Source organism: Cynara cardunculus (assembly GCF_001531365.2).
Source record: "Cynara cardunculus var. scolymus isolate 2C chromosome LG 2, CcrdV1, whole genome shotgun sequence".
Taxonomy (NCBI): Eukaryota; Viridiplantae; Streptophyta; class Magnoliopsida; order Asterales; family Asteraceae; genus Cynara; species Cynara cardunculus.
Window position 1 is genome coordinate 5,261,792 of NC_037529.1, and position 25,528 is coordinate 5,287,319.

Here is a 25,528-nt window from a genome sequence, read left to right on the forward strand (position 1 = left end):
ATTTCAAAATAGAGAAAATTGCATCAAAATGGAACCAACTTTCATCTGATTCCTATTTTGGAAACCAACTTTCAAAATCATCATTTAAGGGTCTCTATCAAACTTTTTGTTTATTTAACGGTCTGGTTAAACTGTTAATTCTGAAATCATCCAGATCTTTTGCCAACTAAAATATTACACGTCATATTAATTTATTATTTTAAAACTAATATTTCATGCCATATTTTAAAATTGCAAAATAATTATAGAAAATTAACTAAAATTTGTTTTTTTTTTCAAAAAATAATGCACTAAAATCTATTTTTCATTCCAAATCTCGTTTCTTAAATAAAAAAAAAATTCAAAAATCAATTGAAATTGAGAAAAAGAAATTCAAAAAAAAATCCACATATTTTGATTTGTTAATCTTTCTTTTAATAATAATCATGATTTGGCAAATTAATATCCACCTAATATATTTTTAAATTATTATTTATCATTTCATAATAAATTACTTGTTACCTGTTCAGCATGTTAACCAGACCCTTCAATAAACAAAAAGTTTGATAAAGACCTTTAAATGACGATTTTGAAAGTTGATTCCCAAAATAGAAATCATGTGAAAATTAGTTCTATTTTGATATAATTTTCCCTTCAAAATATAATTGAAACAAATTTCTAATAATGTAATATAGTTAACTAATACAAACACGATCGATAAAAAAAATTAAAAAATATTCGTATAGCAAGAAAAAAAAATGTATCTAGGAATAGGGAAAAGGGAAGAAGGTGGTGGCAGGGTCCAGTAACTAAAACCCAATCCATTCTCTTGGACTTGTAACCATCAATCACAGCTGTGATACCTCTTCTACCATTAACCCAACACTTTCTTTTATTATTTATTAATAATTAATAATTAATAATTAATAATTAAATAATTAAAAGTGCAATAAAAATCTTTATTTTAGTGTCATTAATACTATTTAGACAAAAATAATCATTGGCTTCATTTTAAATTTTAAAAATTTGTTAAATAAATAACGATATCAAATTTCAAAAACTAGTTTTACGAAACCATGAAAACGTAGTTTAGATTTTAATTATATTATAAGATATAAATTACGTAACGCAAATGGAAAACAACACAACCCCTTTTTCCAAACAACTCGCAACCATCAACCCCTAACTGACTTGCTCTTAGTAACCAACACCATTGCCCGTCCCTCTCATGGGCTCACCACCATCCACTTTCCTTTCCCTTGCGCACCGGTGCCCCTCTCCAACGATACCCCTCGCCCCCACCTTCTACGACAACGCCAACAACATTGTTCTCCCCTTGGGTCCCTTAGTTTATTTTTAAAAAAATAAAAAGAAAAATTCCTAAAACTTTAATGTTTGTATTTTTGATTGTCAAACAAGTTTCATATACGAGCATTTTCATCATTTTTGGTCTGTTTGACGTAAAGAACACTAATTTAAGAAATAGGATGGCCGATCGATGAACCGATAAACCAACGACTAGCATGACATTCCCGTCAACAAAAAGTGTTTATGCTTTGAAGGTGTCTGTATCCTCGTTAAAGGTAGATTTGAATATGAATAACTGGATGCCGTTATAAGAGGATCCATATACCTTATTGTTTGATAGTTGTATTAACAAATGGTAAAGACCATACAGAAGATGTTAAAACCTAAAGTTTGTAGGATCATATGTGATTTAGTTATCAATCTGAATGATTATTTGGATGCATCACATGTTTCACTCCAAGACAACATAAAAAACATCCAAAAAACCCTTTCTCAGGAAGCTAAAAAACAAAAACAATGCATATTCCATAACAACAAAAACCAGACAAATTTAACAAATTTAAATTTATCGATGCGACCAAAATTACGTTAGACTTTTGTTAGTTTTGTTTTTTTCTAAAGAGGGATGATATAATTATGAAAGACAAAATATTCAATTATTTTGCTATAACCAACAAACTTACCACCTGCAGATCGATGATGCAATTTTCAAGAACGGATATCACTCACAGAAGCCTCAAACTTCATCTTCATCGTCTAAAAGCAGGCAATCTTGTATCCTTTCCCTGTAAAACATTGTTGACCATTTCTTGTAATTTTACCACAAACATCTATTAAAAACACATTTTAAAACATTTGTATCAAAATTGAATCGACACATAAAACTCGTACTTAGGGCCTGTTTGTTAGCAGCTTAATGGAACTCATAGCTTATTCGGTTAGTTATACATAAACTATTCAGGAGTGGCTTAATGATATAGAAAGTAGCTTATTCTATAAGATTCTAGGGGGAGCTTTATGCAGAAAGCCAACCCGCCTCTCCCAATTAAGAAACATGCTACTTCCATTCCATCTATAAAAAAACCTCCCAAACAAAATTATTCTCAATCTATACAGAAAGATTAATCTACAACCACAAGGGTGATACCTGATTGGTTTGAGCTTGGGCTCAAGTGCCTAGAGGTCCCAGGTTCAAATCCAAGGAGGATTAAAAATCTCCTTGTGGCCATGGAGGTTCAAATCCGGTGACTCCGGGCTACCCGCAAAGCAGGTGGTTGCCCTGGGATTAGTCGGATCACATAGTGGGTTGGATATCCATGTTAATAAAAAAAAAGATTAATCTACACAGAAAGCTTTATCCATGCACAAGTTTATCCATACAGGACTTGATAGGAAACCAACCAAACAACCCTTTACGCTCTCTTCAGATAGAATCCTTGGTTTCATAGATAAGCATATGGGGCCGACTAGATACGATATCAAACTTACCACTTGATGACGTGGCATGATGATATGGCATAATAGCTGCTCCCATTTTCTATTTTGTTTATCCTTTGAATATGCCCACATTATCATGGCATGTCATCAAATGGTAAGGTTGATATCTTTACCATTGTTCTGATGTCCAACATTACCCACAATTTTTGTAGGTTCATATCATACATCAAAGTCATATGAAGAAATAAGCATCAAGTTCTAAATGGGTCTCACCTTATCCATTTTTGGTTCCCATCCTTTGCTCGGGTAATGATAGATTTTGGTAAGAACGAATAGAACTGGTCCATGGATGATGGTTCCTCGGGAAGTACTTGATATTGGCAACAAGAGCAGCATGCAGCTCTAAAAAGTTCGGGATTCGGTTGGGGATTACTATAACAACTTGAGTTTTGTAAGTCGTTCATTGGGCTGTTGCAAATTGGACAGAATGACTCTGGGGGAAGGGATTCAATAGGCCTTAAATTGAACTTCTTTTGCCGACGTTGAGATGCCAAAAGAACATCATCTGCATCCACTTCAGGAATCCTATTAAACGGAAAGGGAGTAAGCTTCCCAGCAGTCCGTACAATTGTGCACTCTCGAGAAGGATTTTCTTCCTGAAATGGAAAAAGTGAACATGAGGAGTTTGTGGATTAACTCAACACTAATGACTAAACATCTACCAGGTTGCAATGACAATTAAATTGTTTTCAGGTGACATCCATTTCCAGCATAATTGCACTGTGATTTGTTTATCTGAAAAGTAAAACAGTTTTAATTTCTCATCAGAGCATAGCATTAATTCTACAAATAATCAGGTTTGCATGACCAGCAAACAGCAGGTGTTGCAACATTTTATGGTCTGCAACAAAATTATCTGCAAATCCACATTCCATAGAAGTGGATGGAATGAAAATTGCTGAGATAAACTCAGGGAGAAACCTTGTCACTTCAAGTTAATCTTCTCTCAGAATGCAACACTAACTCTTCCTAGTGCATCATTAGCATTTCATGTGAAATAATACAATGCACGTTAAATTGCTCTTTACCTGCAAGAGTTTCACAAATGATGAGACAAGACCATTGATGTTGGCACGAGAATCGTTGAATACCTCCACGATCTTCAAACTGCAGTGTCTTAATGCATAATTAGTCCAATTATGAGGTAAAGCCTTCTCAATAATATGGTGCCACACAAACTTCAGCATAGATGTATATTCAGGAAAACTGAGGATCGGAAGATGTGCAAATTGCAGGGGGTGGAGTGTAGCTATTTAAGAAGTAAGAGTTTATAACTGTGCAAACTTTTGCAGGCCAATAGGCCTTGGAAACCCTATGATAGTAGAAAACTAGAAATTGTTTTACCGAATAACAAAATTCACTTCTTCACATAGTTGGGGGTTTGGGGTATGAAACGTGTACAAACCTATCAAGACTGCAAAGTATGTTGAGCTCTTGCATGAGACAATCACGTAGGGGAAGTACTACCGGGATTTCCCACCTTGCATCAGCATATTGTATATCTGCTGCTAACGAGTACCCTTGGCCCTGGTAAAGAGAAAATGCAATAACAGCTCACGACCTTTAGTATCTCTTACCGGTTAACACTTCTTCACATGTTTCTAGTTTTCTATTGCTTTTCTTTCAATTTGTTGATAAGCTTTAAGCAACAAAGAGGTTACTAACTATAAATACTATAATTGCAATAATCTCAAACATCAACAACCGGAAAATTAGGGATAGAATGGAATAAATTAAGTTAGTATGGCAATTCTAGACAACACCTTCATTGCATTACCAAGTAAACATGTAATACGTTAGTGCTAGTAAGAGACTTTGTTTCATTCAAACAACAATGCTTTATTACAAAATCCAGATAAGTTCTTTATGCCTTCAACTTTGCACGGCATGAAATCGATCAACACTTGTTTGTATTAGAATAAGAACTTCTAAACTGTCTTTATATCAAACAACATCATATGGCTGGGGGCCATGTGTGTGTACTAAGATTGGTGATGAATGATCAGGGAAGATATATCACAAGGAATGTCCCATGGGTCCTTTTTTATTCCATCGATTTCACTTGCTAAATCACTTGGGGTTTACCATAACACAGCTTAAGTTGAAGAAAAAATGATTGAAGGGGGATTTACATGACATGCCAAATGCATGGGAAAAGTACATACGAATAGTGCACAGCAAAGTAGTTTCCTGCTAGTTCAGATAAGCCATATACACATAGAGAGAGAGATGAAAAGAATTAATCTTATTTTCTATTTGCTCAATGAAATTAGAACCTGCATTAATTAAATTGTGAACAGTGACCAAGAAGAGCCAAACCTTAACTGTTGCCGCAAGTACATGGCAAGCTATCCTTGATGTGCAAGAGCCTAATACAAGTTTGGTGTATCCATTTTCAATAGCAATCTGCATGGTAGATACAAAGCCAAATATAAATGTTATGCACCCCTTTGTCAATAAAGAGACCATTATTTTGCTAAAGAGTCAATGTCTCAATGATGCACCCAGGTTGCCGGTAGATCCCGACCTCCCCAGAGGTTAATGGTTCAACATTACCAAAGGTGATGAGTGTGTGCGAGTTTAATATTATATACTTCAAAAAAGAGAAAATCTTAAGCATCAAACCTTTTGCAAGGACAGCATACGTAGATGTGCCAGAAGATCTTCTTTTCCAGTGGCATCACCAACAGCATTTACTAAATTCTCCAATGTTTCTCTTCCATCACTGGTTTTTTCTGAACAGATGCTTCTGATAGGCACCACGTGCAACTCTTTTCTTGGTGGAGCTAAATTCAACACAATCTCTTTCATGTCTTCAACTGCTTTGTCCAAATCAGCAGCAGTGGAAGGATGAATTTCACTCTCATCAATGAAAGCAACTCCAACACCAAACACTGGTAAAGACCTATCTCTATCTGCAGTTGCATCGAAATTTTTCTGGGCTTTGAGTTGCATCTCCGAAACAAACTGAAGAGCCACCCTGCAAAGCAATTGTGTTTCTCAAGAACAAAAATGAGATGTTTACGTCTCTACAGCTATCTATATATTACATACCATTCATACACAAGGCTTTCACACTATGAAGTCTACTGTTGGTCTAATCATGTCCATAAGCCAGCAAGGAAAGAGGTTATTCCTTTTATCAAGTTGATGACCAGTATATGATAATAACTTTAGTATTGTGTTCGGAACTGAAATGCAAGTATATATAATAAAGGATATTTGCAAGTGTAATCCGTTGAGAGGGGTTTGGTTCATATCAAGTCTTAAGCATTTAATGAAGGATGCTGCTAACTGCTAAGAGTTAACAGTCAAAGGAAGTCATGGCTCATAGCAAGTCTCCAATGTCAATTGTGTCATCTATACTTCTGTTCGATAAGGTAGCATGAGAAATAAACAATGGTGCTAAAAATGGTGCACCAGTTGTTTCTTAAGGTTACACATTGAGATCTTTAAAAGTGTCAAGCAACACTTGGTCCAAAGAGTTGGCCTGTGACAAGTCACTACAGCTGTTCATGAGAAACAAATTAGTCATGAACTAGGAACTGCAGAGCAAGTCTGATACCTAACAAGTGCAGGGTTCTAGCAGTTACAGAAATACTAAAATCTGCAGCACACATATGTATATTCATATAAATATATAAATATAGACAAAATAACTTAGCAGTAGACATCATCGGCATATCTAACCTCATAACCAAGTAATCTATCAAAGTACCTCAGGATTAAACTATATTTTAATATCACATCCTTCAGATAAAACCAACAAGCCCAAAGGTACTAAGAAAAACTAAACTACATAAAAAACAGAAAAAGAGGGGGTGTAGTAGAAACAAGTAGAGGAGAAAGGCAACACAAACAAGTAGATGAGACAATTTAAGATGAATAAGAAAATGGAAAGAAATGATGCATCGCCAATACCCAAGATTTTCAAGAGCCTAAGTTTGAATAATTTGTTTTTCAAACAATATTTCTATAAAAGGTGAGGAAAACACTTCAGGAAGAAAAAAGAGAGAGAGCCATATCTCAACATGAGCACCCACGTCATGTCATATGGGCTGCACCCGAGCCGGAGATTTTCTCATAAACAGTCTCTCTACCTCCTGAGGTAGAGGAATGGTCTGGGTACAATGTACATCTTACCCCCCCTTCCCCCAACCTATACTAATCCTTAACTCTATGTATTCAAGATTTCAAGTAACACAAGGTGTAATGGTTATTTTTCTGTTATTGTTCCTTATCATGATACCATGTTTTGACTAGACAAAATGTAAGTAAATCATTCCATCATTCCATATGATTGTACAAGTTCTTCAATATAATTATAACCAATCATACAATAATTATATGGTTACCTCCTTACCTATTACCCCTTATTAAAAAACAGGGTAGGGTTGCTAAAGCCAGTTTAAAACAATTACCAGCGTATATGACACTATCTCCAACACTTAAACCATTGCTAATTCAAAAGGACAACAACAACTGAATGACAGATTGAAAAATACATGCAGTGACCCTAAAAGAGGTGAATCTGGCATGGATAATGCACAAGTTGGCCATTACCACAAAATACCAGCTATAGGAAGTCTTGTACCTGCTAAATAGCAAGTTTCAACTATTCTACTTAGTTTTTCGAGATCAGTTAAGATGCTATTAATATATCCAGTCAATATATCACTATGAAGAATTTAAAGACTGAAGATCCAAATAAAGGATATTGGTGTAGATTCTGATTCAACTTTGTTGGTAGTTCCCCCTTGTATCCTAAACCCCATGTACAAGAAGGTAATCTCAATAATAAGCAAATAAAGAACATAACCGTTTTCATCTCAAGTTATTGGAGTAGTTTATGTGTAGAAGAACCATATTAAGCAAATAAAGGATACAACTTTTCCTTCTCAATTTATGGAGTAGTTTATGCATGGAACTTTTAATTCCTTTGAGTTACAATCAGTCAAAATTTTCTACAGAATCCTGCATCCTCGAACACAAAAAGTTTCATCTAATATGATTCAAAAACACACACATTACTAAACTCCATTGCTCCTACATCCTAATTTGTTGTTCTAAATGTGCCAAATTAATACATGTTAACATAATTATTGCCCTACAATGTATTTTAATCTTAGCTATAGGAAGTAGCTAAATCTTTTCATGCCAAAGATCATAGGTACCTACCATGTTTGTTTAGTTTGTTTCTTAAAACCAATACCAAGTCCCCAAAATTATATCAATAGTTCCGACACACTAATTGCACGCTATCGCTGTTATCTACGGATCAAATTTAAGGGGGGCGAGGAACATATATAGTTTAAACAGATCAAAACAGTAGAAGTTTGCCATAAAAAAAACAACATATAGAATATTTATCAATAAATTTGTTTCAAGACATCCAAAATATTGCACAAGTGGCGATAGAAAAGATAACCTGGATGAAGGGCCGCCGGAGAAGGCCACAAGAACTTTATCAGTCGGCGAAATCATGGCATTAGAAGTGACAGCAAGCTTAAACTTTCCGTAAAGGTTACTGCGGAAGCAATCGGCACAGAATCTGCCACCACCATCTCCGCCAGTGAAGATTGTGGCTTCGGTTCCTTTACACTTGAGACACATCTTCTGGTGGCGTTGGTGCTTATCATGGCTGCTATCAACACTGATTGACTTGTTCTCCGTCTCTCCATCCCCGTTGCTGTCCTTATAGCAACCGGTTTGACATCCTGTGCCATTGCAATCCATTGGCAGTTTTTCCTCTCACTGCACTGCGAGGGTTTTTAGGGCTTTGGTGGTTGACAGAAATTAATTCTAACTTCCGTCACCTATATACCATAACACGGTACAACCCTTTTTTTTAGTATATAATCTTTATTCTTTAATCAATTTTAAGATGTAAAATCATAAAAATGGAGGAGTTGGTCATGGACTTTAGTGGTACCAATAACATGAATGGGAATACAGGATATGGTTTTTTTATTAACCTAGATATCCAATTCGTTATACGAGTCGATTAATTTTATGACGATCATCTACTTTGCAGATAGTCCGGAGTCACTGCATTTGTACATTTGTGGTCACAAGAGAATTTTTATTCCTCTTTGGTTTTAAACCTGAGACCTCCATGTACTTTTGACCTTTGAAGTCAAGCTCAAACCAATCAAGAACTACTCTTATGGTTTAAGATATGTTTTTTGATGTTGATAGTACGTAATTTGATTAGTTTCATTAGAATTGAAATATAACAATTAAGAAAAGTTTTAATGACTTTTAAAAACCAAACTGTGAACGGATAATTTTCTTAATTGTTATATTCAAAGTTTAATCAAAGTAAAGTCTATACGGCTCGGAAAATTCAAAAAGATCTAACTCCCAAGATACCATTTTCATGATAGAGAGCAACCCCAAGAGCTAATAGCTAGCCTTTTATGTCTCTGAGTATTTTTGTTGTTGTTATTTTGGTTTTTCCTTATAAAATGTTATTAATCTTTTGGGTTACTTCAGCGCCGTGTACTTGAACATTGGCTCGATGTATTTTCTCTACCCCTTCTTATCCTAAAAAAACAAGATCACTTTACGTCCTCGAACCCATAACCATCTTTCGGCTAACCTAGCCTCCTCCGTCCATCAGGACCAACAAGGGGTAATACAGGAATATTCACTGTTGTCTATCGACTACGCCTTTCGGCCTGATCTTAGGCCCTAACTCACCCTGTAATATTATTCTTTGTACGGACCTCTTGAAGATAACGGCACAAAAGTTGTCAATGATTTTAAAAAGATCTCGAATGACAACCTATAAAAAAGAGTCTCCAAGAACTGGACTTTATTTACTTTTTTTCAAGAAGTGTCCTACAAAAAGGTTCCTTGTTTGCCTTTCTCCGAACGAAGGTGAAACTCATTGTGAGATTACGATTTTGCCATGTCGGGATTGTTAGTGCAACACTTCTCCAAGATAACAAGAGAGTGAAGTAATGTTTAGAACATAACTATGTACAATTTCTTTTTAGAGGCAACAATTGTTATTAAGACGGGAAAAAAGTATAATACAAGAAAAACGCTCTCAAAGAAACTACGAGATGCGGTAATTGAGAAAAGGAAAAGAAACTAACAATTAAAAGCCCGAGCTAACGTTTAACAAACATATAAGGCCTGACAGAGGGATACGAATCCGAAGGGCGTCTCATCCAGTGAGGGAGAGGCAAGATGGATTCTCAAGCCACAATCTCCAAGAAAATGTTTCCTTTACCGATTCGTCTCGACAACCATTCGACAATTCGGACTTGCATCTCGGCATAGTCCAACTTGTTCCTGAAGACTGTGTTGTTATGGTGGTTCCTAAGTAAGTAGCAGGTAGCCTAAATAGAAGCTTGTAAGACATGATTTAACCATGGAGAGAAGGAAGGGCCCCCTTGGGAATTTAGCAACTCGGACGTGAAGCAACCAAATTCGACATTGATGTTCCACCATCTTCGAAATAAAGCCTAAACCTTTCTAGCAATCGAACAACTCAAAATGCAATGGTCTATCATCTCACAGTCTTTGTTACATCTCGGGCAAAGAATTGTATCCAAATTGATTCCCCGATTATATAGCGCGAGTCGACTATGGATAACACGCCATATATCATGACAATCATTCTAGATGGCCTTTTTTTTTATTAACATGAATATCCAACTCGCTATACAAGCCGACTAATTTCAGGCAAAACGGGTAGCCCGGAGTCACCACATTTGAACCTCCGTGACTACAAGGGGATTTTTATTCCTCCTTGTATTCTAACCTGAGATCTCCAGACACTTTTGACCTTTGTGGCCTAAACTCAAACCAATCGGCACCATTTTTAGGGTTGATGCTTTTTTTTATAGGGAGGGGGAGACCCCTCCAGATCAAGATAAAACACTAAAACGCTAAAAAGCAAACCCACTAAAGATTATTTATACGGATGCATTTGGCATCCAGTAGTAGAGGACGAAATAGGACAACACTTTTGTTTAGCGTTTGATAAGATAGAATAAATCTAGTAAAATAACCAACTTACCCCTAATAAGTTACTTATATATTTTTTTCTATATTTTGATTAACTTATGTAATTTATTAACTTATAATATATTAAATATTTTTTATAACAAAATATATCAGTAAAAAAATTTCATCGAGACAATTAAAATGATAACAAAATATGAAGTTTATTAGTTTCCAAATTTTATTTTATACCTTTCCTATATTCTAGTTGCGAGACGAAATTCGACAGCCAATTGTTGGCTTTCATCAAAACAGGCCCAAGTCTTTATTTGTAGGATGATCCATGTAAGGGTGCCCGCATAATATAGCAAGATATATCTCAATTTTAATATTTCATTTTATTATTTATCTTTGTCGATATAATGCGGTTTTTAATGTTTTGAGAAAGCAATAATGTTTTTATTTTTGAATAAAATATAAATTTAAAGATATCATAAGAATTTGGAAAAAAAGATATATCAATATTAATATCAAATTTACTATTGAAAGTTATGGTTTTTTGTATACTTTTCTCTAATTCAATATTTTATTTATAATTTAATTTAAATTTAATAACGAAATAATTTATTTATCGATTAGTAATATAATTTTTATAAAAATAATAATTAAGTATTTTGTCATAACTAATGATTATTCTAATTATATTTTTTATATTCAAAATGAGATATTTATCCCGTATTTAATTATGTTTATCTATAATTAGCTACACAAATTCAAGATGAAGCTTTAATAAGTTGTATTTATGCACAATTTATTTATGATTTTGAATTTTAGGTAATATGCATCAATAAACAATACTTTATACATAAAAAATAGTTTTTGAGTTTTTATTAAATGCTTTATAAAAACAATATTTTGAAGACAATAAAGTAAAAGTTTAAAGATAATGAAATATGATCAATAAAATTTAAAGAATTGATAAAATCTAAAACAAATTACGTATTTGATGTTTTAAAAGAGAATCATGTTTTATTCTGAAGGTCCACTTTGTTCCATAAGGTGGAGGTGTATTCCACTCTATTCTTGTTTGTTTCACGTAAAAGTCAAGCCAAACTAGAAACATTCATTTATGTTTTGTTCGGTGTATCAAACACACCCTAAAAATAAAATTTAATTCCATTCCAATTTCAACGAAACAAACCCACCAAAATTTTTAATTCTAAATCTTTCTACAAAATCCAAATCCCTTTCAAAAACATCCATTGGACACAAAATCATCAAACTAATACCTATTCTACCTTCTTTTTTCGTTTATACTTTTTCGGGTTTTTTTGGCTAGTTCATAGTTTCTATGGAAACCATTTAGACCTTCCGACCAACGAATGATAGGACCTATAGGATTTGATCTAACACTTGAAACACCAAATCCCATGTTTAGTGCATAATCTACTTACCAGTAATCTTTGCAGGAACAAGAACCATCCTTAAAATGGTGAAACCGGCTTCGATCTCTCACCACGATTTCTCGTTTATAAACCTTCGAAATCAGCTTTATCGCAATGTGACAATCTGCACATACCCTCAAGTTCTTCACAACCCTAATCGGAGTTCCAGGAGGTGTCTTAATGAGCATAAACGCGATTGCTATCTTCTCATTATGATACAATAAAGCCGTCTCCTTTTCCTCTTCTTCTATATCCGCAAGCACGTTTGCAACATGTGGCACATAACCTTCTAACCTCAATAACTTGGTGATCTCTATCAATTTCGCGTAGATATCTTCACTTTCTGGATGAGACGTGTCACCCATAACGAACTGATACACACAATTTCCTAATTCAACAAGGCTATGGCCTGGAGATTTCTGTATCCCTTGATCTAGCATTCTTTCTCGCACTTTTGACACGTCTGACCAGCGTTTTTCAGAAGCATAGAGGTTTGATAGCAAAACATAGTCTCCACTGTGTTTAGGTTCTAATTGTATGAGTTGGGCTCTTGCAACCTCGGCTAAAGCCGAATGACCATGCATCGTGCATGATCCCAGTAAGGTCCGCCAGACGACTGCATTCGGCTGTAATGGCATGGCAAGAATATAGTCGTAAGCTTGTTGTATGCGGCCTGATCGTCCCAATAAATCAACCATGCATCCATGATGTTCTATCCTAGGCTCGATCCCGAATTCTTCCTTCATTCGTTTGAAATAAGTGAATCCCTCATCGACCATTCCACAATGACTACAAGCATATAGTACCCCAACAAAAGTGATTTCATTTGGTGTTAGTTGTTTTCTCTCCAGCTTCTTGAAAAGATCGATCGCTTCATTGCCAAATCCATTCATAGCCAAACCGACAATAAGCGTAGTCCATGATACGACACTCTTTTCTTTCATCTCATCGAAAACCTTTTGTGCTTCTGATATGTTTCCAGTTTTTGCATAAAGATCCAAAACGGAATTAGCAGCATGTACATTCTCAGCCAATCCAACCTTAAACATGTAGGCATGAACCCTCGTACCCAATGCCAATGCCCCAAGCTCTGCGCAAGCAGTAAGCAAGCTAACCAAAGTGAAACCATCTGGCTCCACCCCCTCCTCACCCATCTCCCTGTAAAGGGTCAAAGTCTCAATAGATTTCCCATTCGAAACGAATCCATTAATCATAGAATTCCAACTAACAAGGTTTCTGTCAGACATTTCCTCAAACAGCTTGTGTGCGCTCTCGGCACGCCCGCAGGCAGCATACATATGAACCAAACCATTTTGTACAAACACCGACAACCCGAACCCATTTTTAGTCGCTATCGAATGCACCCCCTCACCCTCTCTAACAGCAATTAACTTGGCAATGGCTTTCAAAAGAAATGGGTACGTATGCGTGTCGGGTTCAACAGCAAGTATCCGCATGTTGCGGTGTATATCGATGGCCGGTTTGGGGTTTTGGCTCTCAGCAAATCCTCTAATCATGGTGTTCCAAGTGAAAATCCTGGGGTTACGGATTTGGTTGAAGATATTGTGGGCGTAGGACATAGGTGCAGAGAAGGATACCAGAGTGAAGAGCAGATGTTTGCCCATGTCTGGGTTGTTGAGAGAAACGCCATGCCTGATTGAAAAAGCATGAACTTGTTTGAGTTTGTGGATTGAAGTTGCAGAAGAGAGCAAGATAGCTACGCATTGCTTGAGAATGGAAGGGAGATGGTGGTCTGAGTGCATATCTTCAGATCATTTTTCCCAGAGATCTGTTGGTTTTTGACCCGAGAATGAAATCCCTTTCGCAAGAGAGGCCCAATAACCTCGATCTTGTTCAATTACCCCCAACCCAAGCCTTTTGTTAGTATTCTATACTATATTATAAAACATTTAACAAAAATTCTTAAAAACCATTTTTTTATACATGAAATACTATATATTGATGTACATTACTTAAAATTCAAGATTATAAGTAAATTATGCATAAATATCACTTATTAAAGCTTCATGTTTGAATTCGTGTAACTAACCGTGGATAAACATAATCAAATAAAGGATAAACATCTCATTTTAAAATATAAAAAATCTAAAATATAATTAAGATAATTATCGAGTTCTAACAAAATTATTATCTTTATAAAAAATTTATTGTTAAGCCAAAAATAAATTACACCTGTAGTCCCATATAAAAAAACGGATGGTATAAATTTAGGAAAACTTTTCCCGCCGGATCTCTTGCAGGAAAGTGATAATCTACAACTTCGAGTTGTCAATTATATCCTTTATTACGACCCAATTCTTGAAATTTGGGACACAAGTATTCACTATTTGATTTAAATTAAATTATAATAAAAAATAAATTAGATAAATTATATAAAAAAACAAATTTTTTTAAATAGTTAATTTGATATTAATATCAATATGTTTTTTCTAAATTTATTTTTATTCAAAAGTAAAAACATTATCTTTCTCAAAGCAACATAAATCATATTATATCAACAGACACAAATAAAACGAAATATTAAAAGAAATATGTATCTCGCTGCATTGCACGAGTATCATTCTAGTTTAATACAATAAGTATTTATAAAATTCAGGAAATCTATTAACATATTTGTCTTTATAATACTAGAAGAGTACTCGTGCAATGCATCGAGACATATCTTGATTTCAATGTTTTCTTTTATTCTTTTTTTATGTCAATATAATACGATTTTATGTGATTTTGAGAAAGCGATAATGTTTTTATTTTCGAATATTTAACAATCACGCTCAAGAAATCCTCAAATTACCAATTTTATAAAATCTCCAATAAAATATAAATTATTGATTGCTAGGACCAAAAATTTATCTTAATTATTCTAAAAGTTTTATCAAAATAATCGGGGCCAAGGATGAAAAATCTGAAGATCATGCTGAAACGACTAAGTCTGGAGGAAGACCAGAGCCCCTATGGACCAGAGGCAGGCGATGGACCAAATGTTGCTGAAATGACTAAGTCTGGAAGAAGACCAGAGCCCCTATGGACCAGAGGCAGGCGATAGACCAGAGGCTGCTGAAATGACTAAGTCTGGAAGAAGACTAGAGCCCTTATGGACCAGAGGCAGACGATAGACCAGAGACTGCTGAAATGACTAAGTCTGGAAGAAGACCAAAGCCCCTATGGACCAGAGGCAGGCAATGGACCAGAGGCGATGAAATGGTCTAGAGGCGATGAAAATGGACCAGAGGCGATGAAAATGAACCAGAGGCGATGAAAATGGACCAACCCTTTGAAACACAAAGATCTGGGCATAACATTAATGAACCTCAAAATATGGGATATTAATTTTCTAGAAAAACTTCGAAATATTCATTCTATTTTAGTGATAAAACCACCCGAAACATAATTCCAAACCGGATATAACGGAGTTTTTACTTACAACCTGAATTATGTAGCAAAAGAATACGGGACAAGACTATATATAAGCTACACATACTACAACTATGAGATACGGTAATAMGCTACTATTTACCCAAAAGCAAGATCGTAATCTTCAAGTTCCCCGATAAATCTTCAAGTCAAACAACAAGTTCTTTCTTTTTATCCGTCTTCTTCCTGAGAGAGGTTGCCACTTAAATGGTAAGTCAACACTTAGTGAGTTAAATAGTTAAGTATTACATATCAATATCGTACATGTTTATAAACATACATAATAAACTCTTATCAATAAAAGAGTTCAAGACATCATCTAAATGCAAACCGAGACTTACAAGAAACCGAGCGAACAATTACGTACATGATGCCAAGATCATAAAATTCCATATTCAAATCACCGTGATATACCATACCCTTGATGCTCGATACAACAAGGAATCAGGATCAATAACCAAATATATTCAACAACGTTAGAGTACCAATAAATATCAAGATTCAAGAGATCGAATTGGTAAACATAACGAGGACAGTGCATCACCCCGTCCTTCACCTACCGGGCTCATGCCAAAGTCCTAGTCAGAATCGTACATTACAGAAAACCTCGCACTGCCTGCATTCCTCTACCGGGTATGTGCCAAGGTTCCCTACTCATTGCTCTTCCTCCTCTTTGAGCAATGAGTATTCCCAACCACAAAAAGTCCCACCCGTCCAACCCGGGATCTTGACTTTGCCATAAACTTCCGGTGTGCCACATGAAGTAGTACCCGTACTATGGCGTACAATTCAAGGAACAAAAACAACGAGTCCGGATCCGGAAAACAAACCGATGTAACGAGATCATAATATGGAATCGACTCAAGAGACGGAATCAAAGACAAATCAAGATCGTGTGACTCAATTCTAGACCAAAAACATTCATATGAAAATATATATGTTCAAATCAATATGTAACAATTAACTATATAACTCACCGGACAACCGTATAATACCGAAAAGCTCCAAAATGAGCTCACAAAGCAAGTCCAAGCCACCACACTTATATTGCTTCCAAAGCATCAAAATATGTTCTAATTACCCCCTGGAGTAAATGTACAAAATCTCATAAGCAACCAATATAAGAAACCCATGTTAAACACATATCCTATTTGAACATTTTACCTAATTTTCTATTTACAGCTGTTGCATGCAGAACTGTTTTGCCTATTTTAAACTCGAATTCATGCCTTGATTATAAAATAAGAAATAAACTAGACCTAAATATCTAACTAAGGAAATTGGCCTCATCTCATTTGGATTTTTATATGATTTTATACAGTTTTCGAAAGTCTGCACACTTTCAATGCATTCTAAAGTCAACATTCTCATTTTCAAACATTTTTCTCAAACCATTTCGATTCCAAATTATTCCAACTTCTGAATCTCAACTTAATATAACATATTTGACATAAACAACCAAAATCCAACATTTATTTTATCATTTATATTCTCTCCCAAATCATTGACTTGTTCAAGAGCAAGTTCATATGATGAACTTGCTTAAATATTGATAATCTTTTGAATCTAATGATCATTTCATGTCATAAACACTAAAATGCACTTATTTTATACACTTAAGATCAAACCCATATGAAACCCTAATTCTATCTCAACATGCAATCCATAAAACAAGAATGTCAACCAAGAACAAGTGCAAAAATAGATTATACCTTACTTGATGATCAAATCCTTCAAAGATCTTGTAGTTCTTCTTTGATTTGAGTTGAATCGAGCCTATGTGTGTGAAAATCGCACCTCTAGTGTGTGTGTGAGTTCTGAACTTAGATGACATGAAAAATGGGCAAAAAATCCAATTTATAATGCTAAGAAGTATAATTCTAAGAAGTATAATGAAATAATTTATTTGATTTAAAATGCTAAGAAGTATAATGAAATAATTTATTTTTTGGTTTAATAATATAACATTTTATAAAGATAATAATTAAGTTTTTTGTTAGAACTCAATGATTATCGTAATTATATTTTAGATTTTTTATATTTAAAAGATAATAATTAAGTTTTTTGTTAGAACTCAATGATTATCCTAATTATATTTTAGATTTTTTATATTTAAAATGAGGTGTTTATACTGTGTTTGATTATGTTTATTTGCAGTTAGTTACACGAATTCAGATATGGAGGTTTAGTAAGTTATATTTATGCACACTCTACTTGTAATCTTGAGTTTTAAGTAACATGCATTAATAAACAGTACTTTATACATAAAAAAAAATAGTATTTAAGAGTTTTTGTTAAATGATTTATAATATAGTATAGATTACATAAATTGATTTTTTAATTAAAAATAAGAAAAACATCATATTTTACAAGAATAGATGATTTCAGACACATTATTTATTTACAGGAAAATTAATTAAAATAATCAATCGCTCTAATCAAATACATAGTTTTATATATTTTGTTAAAAGATTATTAAAATGCATTTTTAAAAGTATGTAACATTACTGGTCATTTATTATGAACCGCTAAGCATCCATAACTACTAAGCATTCAGGTATTATGTAATATAATTTTATGGTGTTATACGAGCACTTATGATTTGGTTGAATTTGGCTCGAAATAAACCTAAAATCATGTATTTTTGTACAACATAAACCGAGTAGGCGAGTACCCAAATTATTGAGCCGGAGATAAATTGAGGTCGGGATCGGGAACCTTGTTTGCTTGGCTTGCTTAACCCATGTTTCAGTTAACACACACACTCACACTCACGCTTAACCAACCGTAACCAAATGGTTTAGAAACAAAAACCAGATCAAATCTTTCCAAATTTTCAAATTAAATTTCATTCCCGCCTGCTGTAACTGAAATCACAAGTACGATAAAATGGAATCACCATTTCCAAATTCGACTGAAGAGATTGTTGCTTCAGCTCTTCTCCATCTTTCCTCGTCTGCAAGGTAAGTCAAAAATTGAATTAACAGCATTGCTATGATTTGAGTTTACGTTGATTTGTAGCTGGATGAGTTTTTGTTGTTGTTTTTGGATGCGTTTAGCAATGAGAGAATCACAGGTAAGTGCGAAATTGATCATGCTGAGAGTTTGTTGTTGAGTAAATCATTTTCGAGGTCTTCTGCTTCGTCTACTGTGAGTAGCGACGATGTTTCATCGGATGAAGCTCATGGACGTGGTCTTCATATGGTTGCTACCGCTGTTGCTTATTCTGATCATGAGATGAAGCTCAAGGTAATCGTTTATAGTTTGTGGATTTGATTTGATTAGATCGACCTACTTGAGGCTCTGTTTGATAATAAAATAAAATAAAATCCCCAGTTTAGATCGATTTAGGGCTCTAGTTCGATATTAATGTGCAAATTCGCTTCCTTATGGATGACTTTCCTTCTGGATCAGTTTCTATTCGAAATCTAAAACCTTATGTCCTGAACTTTATCTTCTTCAAAACCTCTGTTTTTGAGAATTTTTACTCTAGCTTCTTATCTGTCAGGTATATATATATTCTCTGAACTCAGATATGGTTCGCCTGCCTTGCTCCATTTTCACGCTGCACTGGTTCATTTCCATTTGAAGCTATTCTCATGATATATGTTTACACGGCTTGATCGTAGTTATGACTTACTCCACCTTCGTATATGGTTTTGATCCTTCAGTATTCTATACAATAATCCGATTCCGTTGCATCGTTCAACTCTATTTTTCATTATATTATATAACAAATCAACGCAGACAATCAGCTCTCCGGTCGATTCCGATTCCTATTGCTCAATGTGATTACATAGTTTTGAGTTCCTACAGTCCTACTGATAGATTTTTGGATTCATTTGCAGGTGGTTAGAAAGAGCAGATCGAAGACGTTATGGATTTCCGATTGCCGTAAAATCTCGAATGTCGCACAGAAGATTAATGTTTTTGCGTCGTGTAGCTCGTCGGAGACTACAGAAGTTTCCTCATGTTTGTCAGGTGGCTCCAGCAGCTTGGTTTCCAGCTCGGAAAGCTGCAAGTCGAAGACAATGAAAGAGAAGCCGTTGGCTCAGGATGTGAAGAAGAAGCCGTCGCCTGCGGTTAGCTCGACTCATCTACTCCGCCGGTCTGAAGCCATATTGAAGGTGCTGGCTCATAATGGATCCGCTTCGGAAGTGCGCATACGTCAGTTGCTCGGCGACAGCCCGGACACCAGCAAAGCCTTGCGAATGTAAAACATAGCCTTCCTCTTTAACACACAATTCCTTAGTAGCATGCCACGTGGCATACAAATTCTTATGACCTAAAGTGCCACGTGGCATATCGCTATCAGTTGCATACAATCCCTTGTTGACCGTTAGATTACCCGACTTCTTTCAACTTTTATTTTGTACCTTTTTTTCTCTCAATATGTTTTGCATTTTTAATTAAAATGATTTCATTTTCTTATAAAGTAAAGAGTTATGTTAAAAAAAAAAGCTACCAGTAAAAACATTTGAGTCTTCAACCTTCAGTGAAAATACACTCCGTAATTATGTCAAATTCAAAAACCATGTGTGTAAATATGATGGGTGCTTAAATGGTAGGTTGCTGAAAAAAGAGGAGGTGAGAAGGTCTGGAGCTGGAGGGAGGACTGATCCCTTCATTTATCAGGTACACTAATACTAATGCTAAGCACCATAGACATTATAGCTTAGATTAGGTCTTATCTACTTAATGGTTGAAATGTTATATATTTGGGTCGTTTACCAAATGTTTACCCGGTAAATATTTACGAAAATGAGTTACTACATTTATTTACCTTATCGGATAATATTCTCAGATATCAAAATGGTTTGATGATGAGTGTTTATCACCAGTTATTTAAGTGCTTATCGGGTAAGACGCAATCCTGTCTTTCCTTTTACCGAGTAAAATTTCCGGTCCTTCTTATGCTCACCTATTGACCTGGTAAACATTTATTCGATAAACGACCCTTAAGTTAAATATTTGTCTATTTAACAAAAATATGTAACGTGTAAAATAAGTCAAACATTGCAATTACAATGAACCAAAAATTATGATAGAAATGATTTGTGTCCAAAAAAACATACTTGTTGGTCATCATCAAACATTGTGATTAGTGGTAGTTTTTTGGCCCACCCGATTGACTAATGTTTTGAAAGTCATTGGTTAGTTCAAATTCAATATACGATCTAAATCTATAAAAATTGTCTAATTATATTTCTTTTCTTGCAGATAGCTGCAAGGTAGCTGTTGGCTTGGGTATTTGATCATAATAGTACATATATATACAATTAATAGTAAGATCTCATTAATTAGGAAGCTTGCTTTTCCAAAAAGAAAAATATAATGCATAATAAAAGAAAGTATATAAACATAAAACCAATTCCACGTTTTGATTTTTGGCAAGAGCTATTAGCTTATCGTGTGGTGTTGAGAAATATACACAAGGATGATATTCAAATGTAAATAAACATCTATCATAAAATTCATAATGCATACTTCATATATCTTATCTTTATTATTTTGGTTTCAAATCACATATATTTCTAAAGTTCTCTTTTCTTGGTAATGCAATAAATCTAAGTATTTGTTGACCAATTAAGTCTCAGAACATGAAAGTACCATTGAATTTTTCGGAAGAACACGGCAATTTGGTTTTCATTACTACCAATTTTGTTATTTTCATTAAGCGATTAAGCGATCAACATACATTGTTGTTTACATTATTGCATTGGAGTCGTGTTTCTACTTTCTATATATTCCAATTGTAACGAGGAGAATTGCATTTTCTAAAATTTTGTATGGTTACTATTGACGATATTCTATATTGAATACAATAATTCTTTAACTCAAAAATAAAGAACAGACAAAAGTTGAAAATTAAATGCAAATGTTATGATTATCAAAAAATAAAAAGATTTGTGAGAAAATCTTTTTGATAAGTTTTGACTAATATAGATACATTAAAAAAAATGATGAGCTAATTTTTTTTTGTTATAAATATTTATTTTAAAATAAAAAAGTATATAATTAGTTCTATCCTTTATTTATATTTCTTTATATACAAAATCATCTTTAAGTATTCCAATTTAATTGGCTCTACATTTTAAAATCGGGGCTATTTATAAATAAAGATAACATATTAAATCTTATTATATTATAATGAAATTTTCTTTTCTTATTTATATAGTTTCTTCGCATCTTTACAAGGGATTTTGACATATATCCCATGTATGTGAGTTGTGAGTTGTGAGTTGTGATGGATTGCATAACGGGAGATAATGCTCCCTGATTTTCTCATTATAGTTCAGAAACAGATTAATAGTGTATTTGTATATTAGGTAATTGTACCCCTCAACAAGCAATATTGTTGACCAACTTTAGATTTTGAATTCCAAATCCCTTATTAGTTATTTATTATTAAAAGAATAATTTTAGAGTAATTTACAAATTCCATTGCTTATGTTTTCACGTTGGTTAAGAAGGTCATTGAACTCTAAAATTCATGACCAGAATCCTCGTAGTTTCACTTTTTATTAAACGTGAATCAAGTACCTTACTCTAAATAAATTTCATTTTTGCCATGATTTCTAGAGTTTAGGGACCTTCTTCGTAAATCATAACCACCATTGGTCCCCGGATAGAGATGCTTTATGACGTCACTTTTTAGTTACTTTATCTTTTCGATAGTCATGATATACTTTTTTTTAAGCATAAATTAAATCATATGTTAAATTTTATCTTTACAAAAAATTAACATGATCAATCGACTATAAAAATGAGTAAACCATGAGGGTTGAACTCATATTTCCTAATTGAAAACTTAATAAATCTAATCAACTTTATCATTAATTACTATCGAAATAACATTAAGTTTGTATGATTTTTGTTTTATGTAATGTTTACATATTCAAACATTAAACAATTAAGTTCACATGATCTAAATTTACCCAAACAAAACTATTTTTGAAGTGGTGGAGCTTCGACCCTCATGCTATTGGTTCGGTTTCTGTCGTTTAGACTCATCTGAGTTGTTTTCTGCATCGCCCTCGGTGAGTAAGTTGTTGTCAGCCGTGGTTTGGATCTCCCTTTATTTGGAGTTCTCGAAATAAACTTATGTTTGGTAGTCAGTGATCAATATCCAACTTGCCTCATTCCAATGGTTGTCTCAAAGCTTTCTCTGGGTTTTGGACATTGTATTATTGTACCCCGACTACCTGTTCTTGTTAGTGGGTTATGATCAATTGTTTGTTTTATTGGACGTCCCATGCAGGTTTTTAGACTTGTTTGTTCTTAATTGATTTTAATATATTGTTGTCTTTTTAATAAATAAAAATACATATTACAATTGAAACTCACACGTTTTTAATGTTAAATATCTTTCAGGTTAGTTATGGGTTTGAGGTTATTTATTAATAAAAATCCAAAACCGTGGGATGGACCCTGTTCAGGTACCCGCTGTTTTCCCCAATTTGCCCATTGTTTCCCCCCATATAAATAAATGCCTTTGTGACGTTAAATCCTTTTATTTTATATTATTAGAATGAATTACATTTTTGGTCCCTCTGGTTTACATAATTACACTAAATTTATGGATTTCATTCCTAAATTTTCGGTCCCTGTGATCTACTCCTACTCCTACTCCTATTCCAATTCATGTTCTCTTCGTTGGTTTGGAATTAGGGATGGTTGCGAGAGGTTTATATGACGGGTGGAAGGTGGAGGTGTCAATAGACAATAGGAAAGGGTGTACAAGAAAGCAGAGAGTAGAGGGGAAGAGGGACACATGACAATATTTGATTGGTCGTTCAAAGTTATTTTATAAATAATAAATGAAAATAATTAAAATATCTTTGAATTAAGTGACCCGACTTAACATAATTAGAGGAAGTGTCAATCTCGCAATGAAATGCATACCAGGAGAACGATAAATGGTATTATTTTGTTTTGTGATAGACTCCATGATTCAGTGTAAACCAGAGGGATAGGAATGTAATTACTCTTTTTATTAATCAAATTTTATTTATTTAATCTATACTATTTTATAAAACAAATTTAACAAAAGTCTTAAAAGTTTTAAAATACTAAATGACCAAGATACCTTTTTTCACTCTCTCCTCTCCTCTTCTCACATATACTCACCCTCTCACAACCCGATTTTTTTAAAATTATAATTTTAAATTTACACTTTATACCCCTATAATTAGTTAATTAATTTACTTTACGTTCTTTACTTTTAAATGTTTCATTTTAAACTTTTATCAAATTAATAAACATAATCGTATATCAATTAAAACATGTTTAAAAATACATTTTTATTTTAACAAGTTACACCATTTAATCGTCTCGTTAATGCCTTCAAAAKGAGTCTAATATTGAATAGTTTTTGACTTAATTATATTATTATATATTATATATACTGTGAAAAAATATTTTTAATATTTACGATTTATACTTTTATAATCATTTATATATATATATATATATATATACTATATATTTTGGGGTTAGGCTGTCCAAATTGCACTGTATAATATGTTATGAATTAATATGTTCTTGGGTTTTTTTGATATATATATATATATATATATATATATATATATATAGGGTTGGGTTCACGTGAGACCAACCTGTTTTCGTGAGACCCGTGAGACCATATTTTTACACGTAACCTTCACAGCAAAAACATTGTGAAGGTTTAAAAAAAGTCGAACCTTTACATCAAAAACATTGTGAAGGTTTTAAAAAGTCATCTTCACAACATTTTGCTGTGAAGTTTCAAGTGTAAAATATTGGTCTCACGGGTCTCACGAAAACAGGCTGGTCTCACATGATCCTAAGTCTATATATATATATATATATATATACATGTATGAATTCAAACTTAATCTGAGTTTCTGGACAAGAAAGTAAACAGTTGAAATTTTATTCTAAAACCCATCATTTTTGGTTTTTTCATGGCTTATGATTTGTCAAATAGTTTTCTTTATTGGTTTTGAGTGCTTATCTTAAAACTCAAGTTTCTTGGTTCTTTATTCTTGGTGTAAATCGAACACATTTGTAGAGTCGTTTAAATATGTTGGATTTTAAATATATTGGATTTTAAACTGTCATACAATTTTTTTCATCGATAGTCTGTAATTGGAACCATAACTCTCATTTATTCAAATTGTATTTATATGTAAAGACCAAGTGTAACACATATCATCGTTAAATCTTATCTTATAAAACCAGTGGAACTTCAAAATCGTTAAAATTCATGACTCCCGCTGCATTGTGCGGGTACACAACTAGTAATAAGAAAACGTCTCATTTATCTTAAAGATCATGTATACTTAAATCTGTATGCTACATTATTGCATCTGTACACGGATATATGATGTGTATATTATATGTATAGATAGGGGTGCTAAAAACCCGACTGATCCACCCAATTCAATCTAACCCAACGCGGAATAACTTAACCTAAATCACCTAATGTCTAATCGAGTTGTAAAATCTTCAAACGATAGGTATTAAGTTGGAATTGAGTTACGATCATTTGAACCCAAACCAATTTGATGACCTGATATCTTTATTTTCTTGGATTTAATATGAATGTTAAGTCCTAATTAATATGTACATTAGACAATTACACCATCATATATTCTCTTTATATACATATATTTTCAATCTCTTCTCCATCTTTATATAAATCATTCGTATATATGTGCTGCAAATGTGAACATATATATGTAAATTGAGAAAAGTAGTTGAATGTGGTATAATTACGATTTAAGGAGTATGGATAAGCTGTACCAAACAATAGATGATGAAAAAATAATTATTAGTATAAAAAACAACATATTCGAGGTCAGAAAAACAATTTAATGTACCAAAGTATCAATCTGACTAACCCGATCAACCCATGCGGTTTAGGTTCA

The 25,528-nt window shown here is 33.6% G+C and overlaps 3 protein-coding genes across 3 annotated transcripts; 1 reads left to right on the top strand and 2 right to left on the bottom strand.

The window, feature by feature from the left end:
• Positions 1–1,837: 1,837 nt before the first annotated feature.
• Positions 1,838–8,549, bottom strand: LOC112508207 (cytoplasmic tRNA 2-thiolation protein 2). Its single transcript, XM_025112995.1, has 7 exons — positions 8,213–8,549; positions 5,410–5,764; positions 5,104–5,190; positions 4,190–4,311; positions 3,813–3,891; positions 2,998–3,380; positions 1,838–2,072 (listed from the first exon to the last, which is right to left on the bottom strand). Exons 1-7 carry the CDS (start codon positions 8,518–8,520, stop codon positions 2,024–2,026), a joined length of 1,383 nt encoding a protein of 460 aa, XP_024968763.1. The 5' UTR covers positions 8,521–8,549; the 3' UTR covers positions 1,838–2,023.
• A 3,401-nt stretch (positions 8,550–11,950) lies between these two features.
• LOC112507867 (pentatricopeptide repeat-containing protein At4g21065) lies at positions 11,951–13,948 on the bottom strand. The gene has a single exon (XM_025112602.1). The coding sequence runs from the start codon at positions 13,946–13,948 to the stop codon at positions 12,191–12,193; it is 1,758 nt and encodes a 585-aa protein (XP_024968370.1). The 3' UTR covers positions 11,951–12,190.
• A 4,558-nt stretch (positions 13,949–18,506) lies between these two features.
• LOC112505110 lies at positions 18,507–19,834 on the top strand. Its single transcript, XM_025109067.1, has 3 exons — positions 18,507–18,580; positions 18,677–18,866; positions 19,466–19,834. The coding sequence occupies exons 1-3, from the start codon at positions 18,507–18,509 to the stop codon at positions 19,832–19,834; spliced, it is 633 nt and encodes a 210-aa protein (XP_024964835.1).
• The last annotated feature ends 5,694 nt before the right edge of the window (positions 19,835–25,528 follow it).

Excerpts from the sequence above, each read along its gene's own strand:
- LOC112508207 (XM_025112995.1), bottom strand. The coding sequence starts at position 8,520 with ATGGATTGCAATGGCACAGGATGTCAAACCGGTTGCTATAAGGACAGC. Across the intron at positions 4,312-5,103 it reads TACTTGCGGCAACAGTTAAG|GGCCAAGGGTACTCGTTAGC; the intron begins GTTTGGCTCTTC and ends TCTCTTTACCAG. Across the intron at positions 2,073-2,997 it reads GGGAACCAAAAATGGATAAG|GGAAAGGATACAAGATTGCC; the intron begins GTGAGACCCATT and ends AATGTTTTACAG.
- LOC112507867 (XM_025112602.1), bottom strand. The coding sequence starts at position 13,948 with ATGCACTCAGACCACCATCTCCCTTCCATTCTCAAGCAATGCGTAGCT.
- LOC112505110 (XM_025109067.1), top strand. The coding sequence starts at position 18,507 with ATGGAATCACCATTTCCAAATTCGACTGAAGAGATTGTTGCTTCAGCT. Across the intron at positions 18,581-18,676 it reads CATCTTTCCTCGTCTGCAAG|CAATGAGAGAATCACAGGTA; the intron begins GTAAGTCAAAAA and ends GGATGCGTTTAG. Across the intron at positions 18,867-19,465 it reads ATCATGAGATGAAGCTCAAG|GTGGTTAGAAAGAGCAGATC; the intron begins GTAATCGTTTAT and ends ATTCATTTGCAG.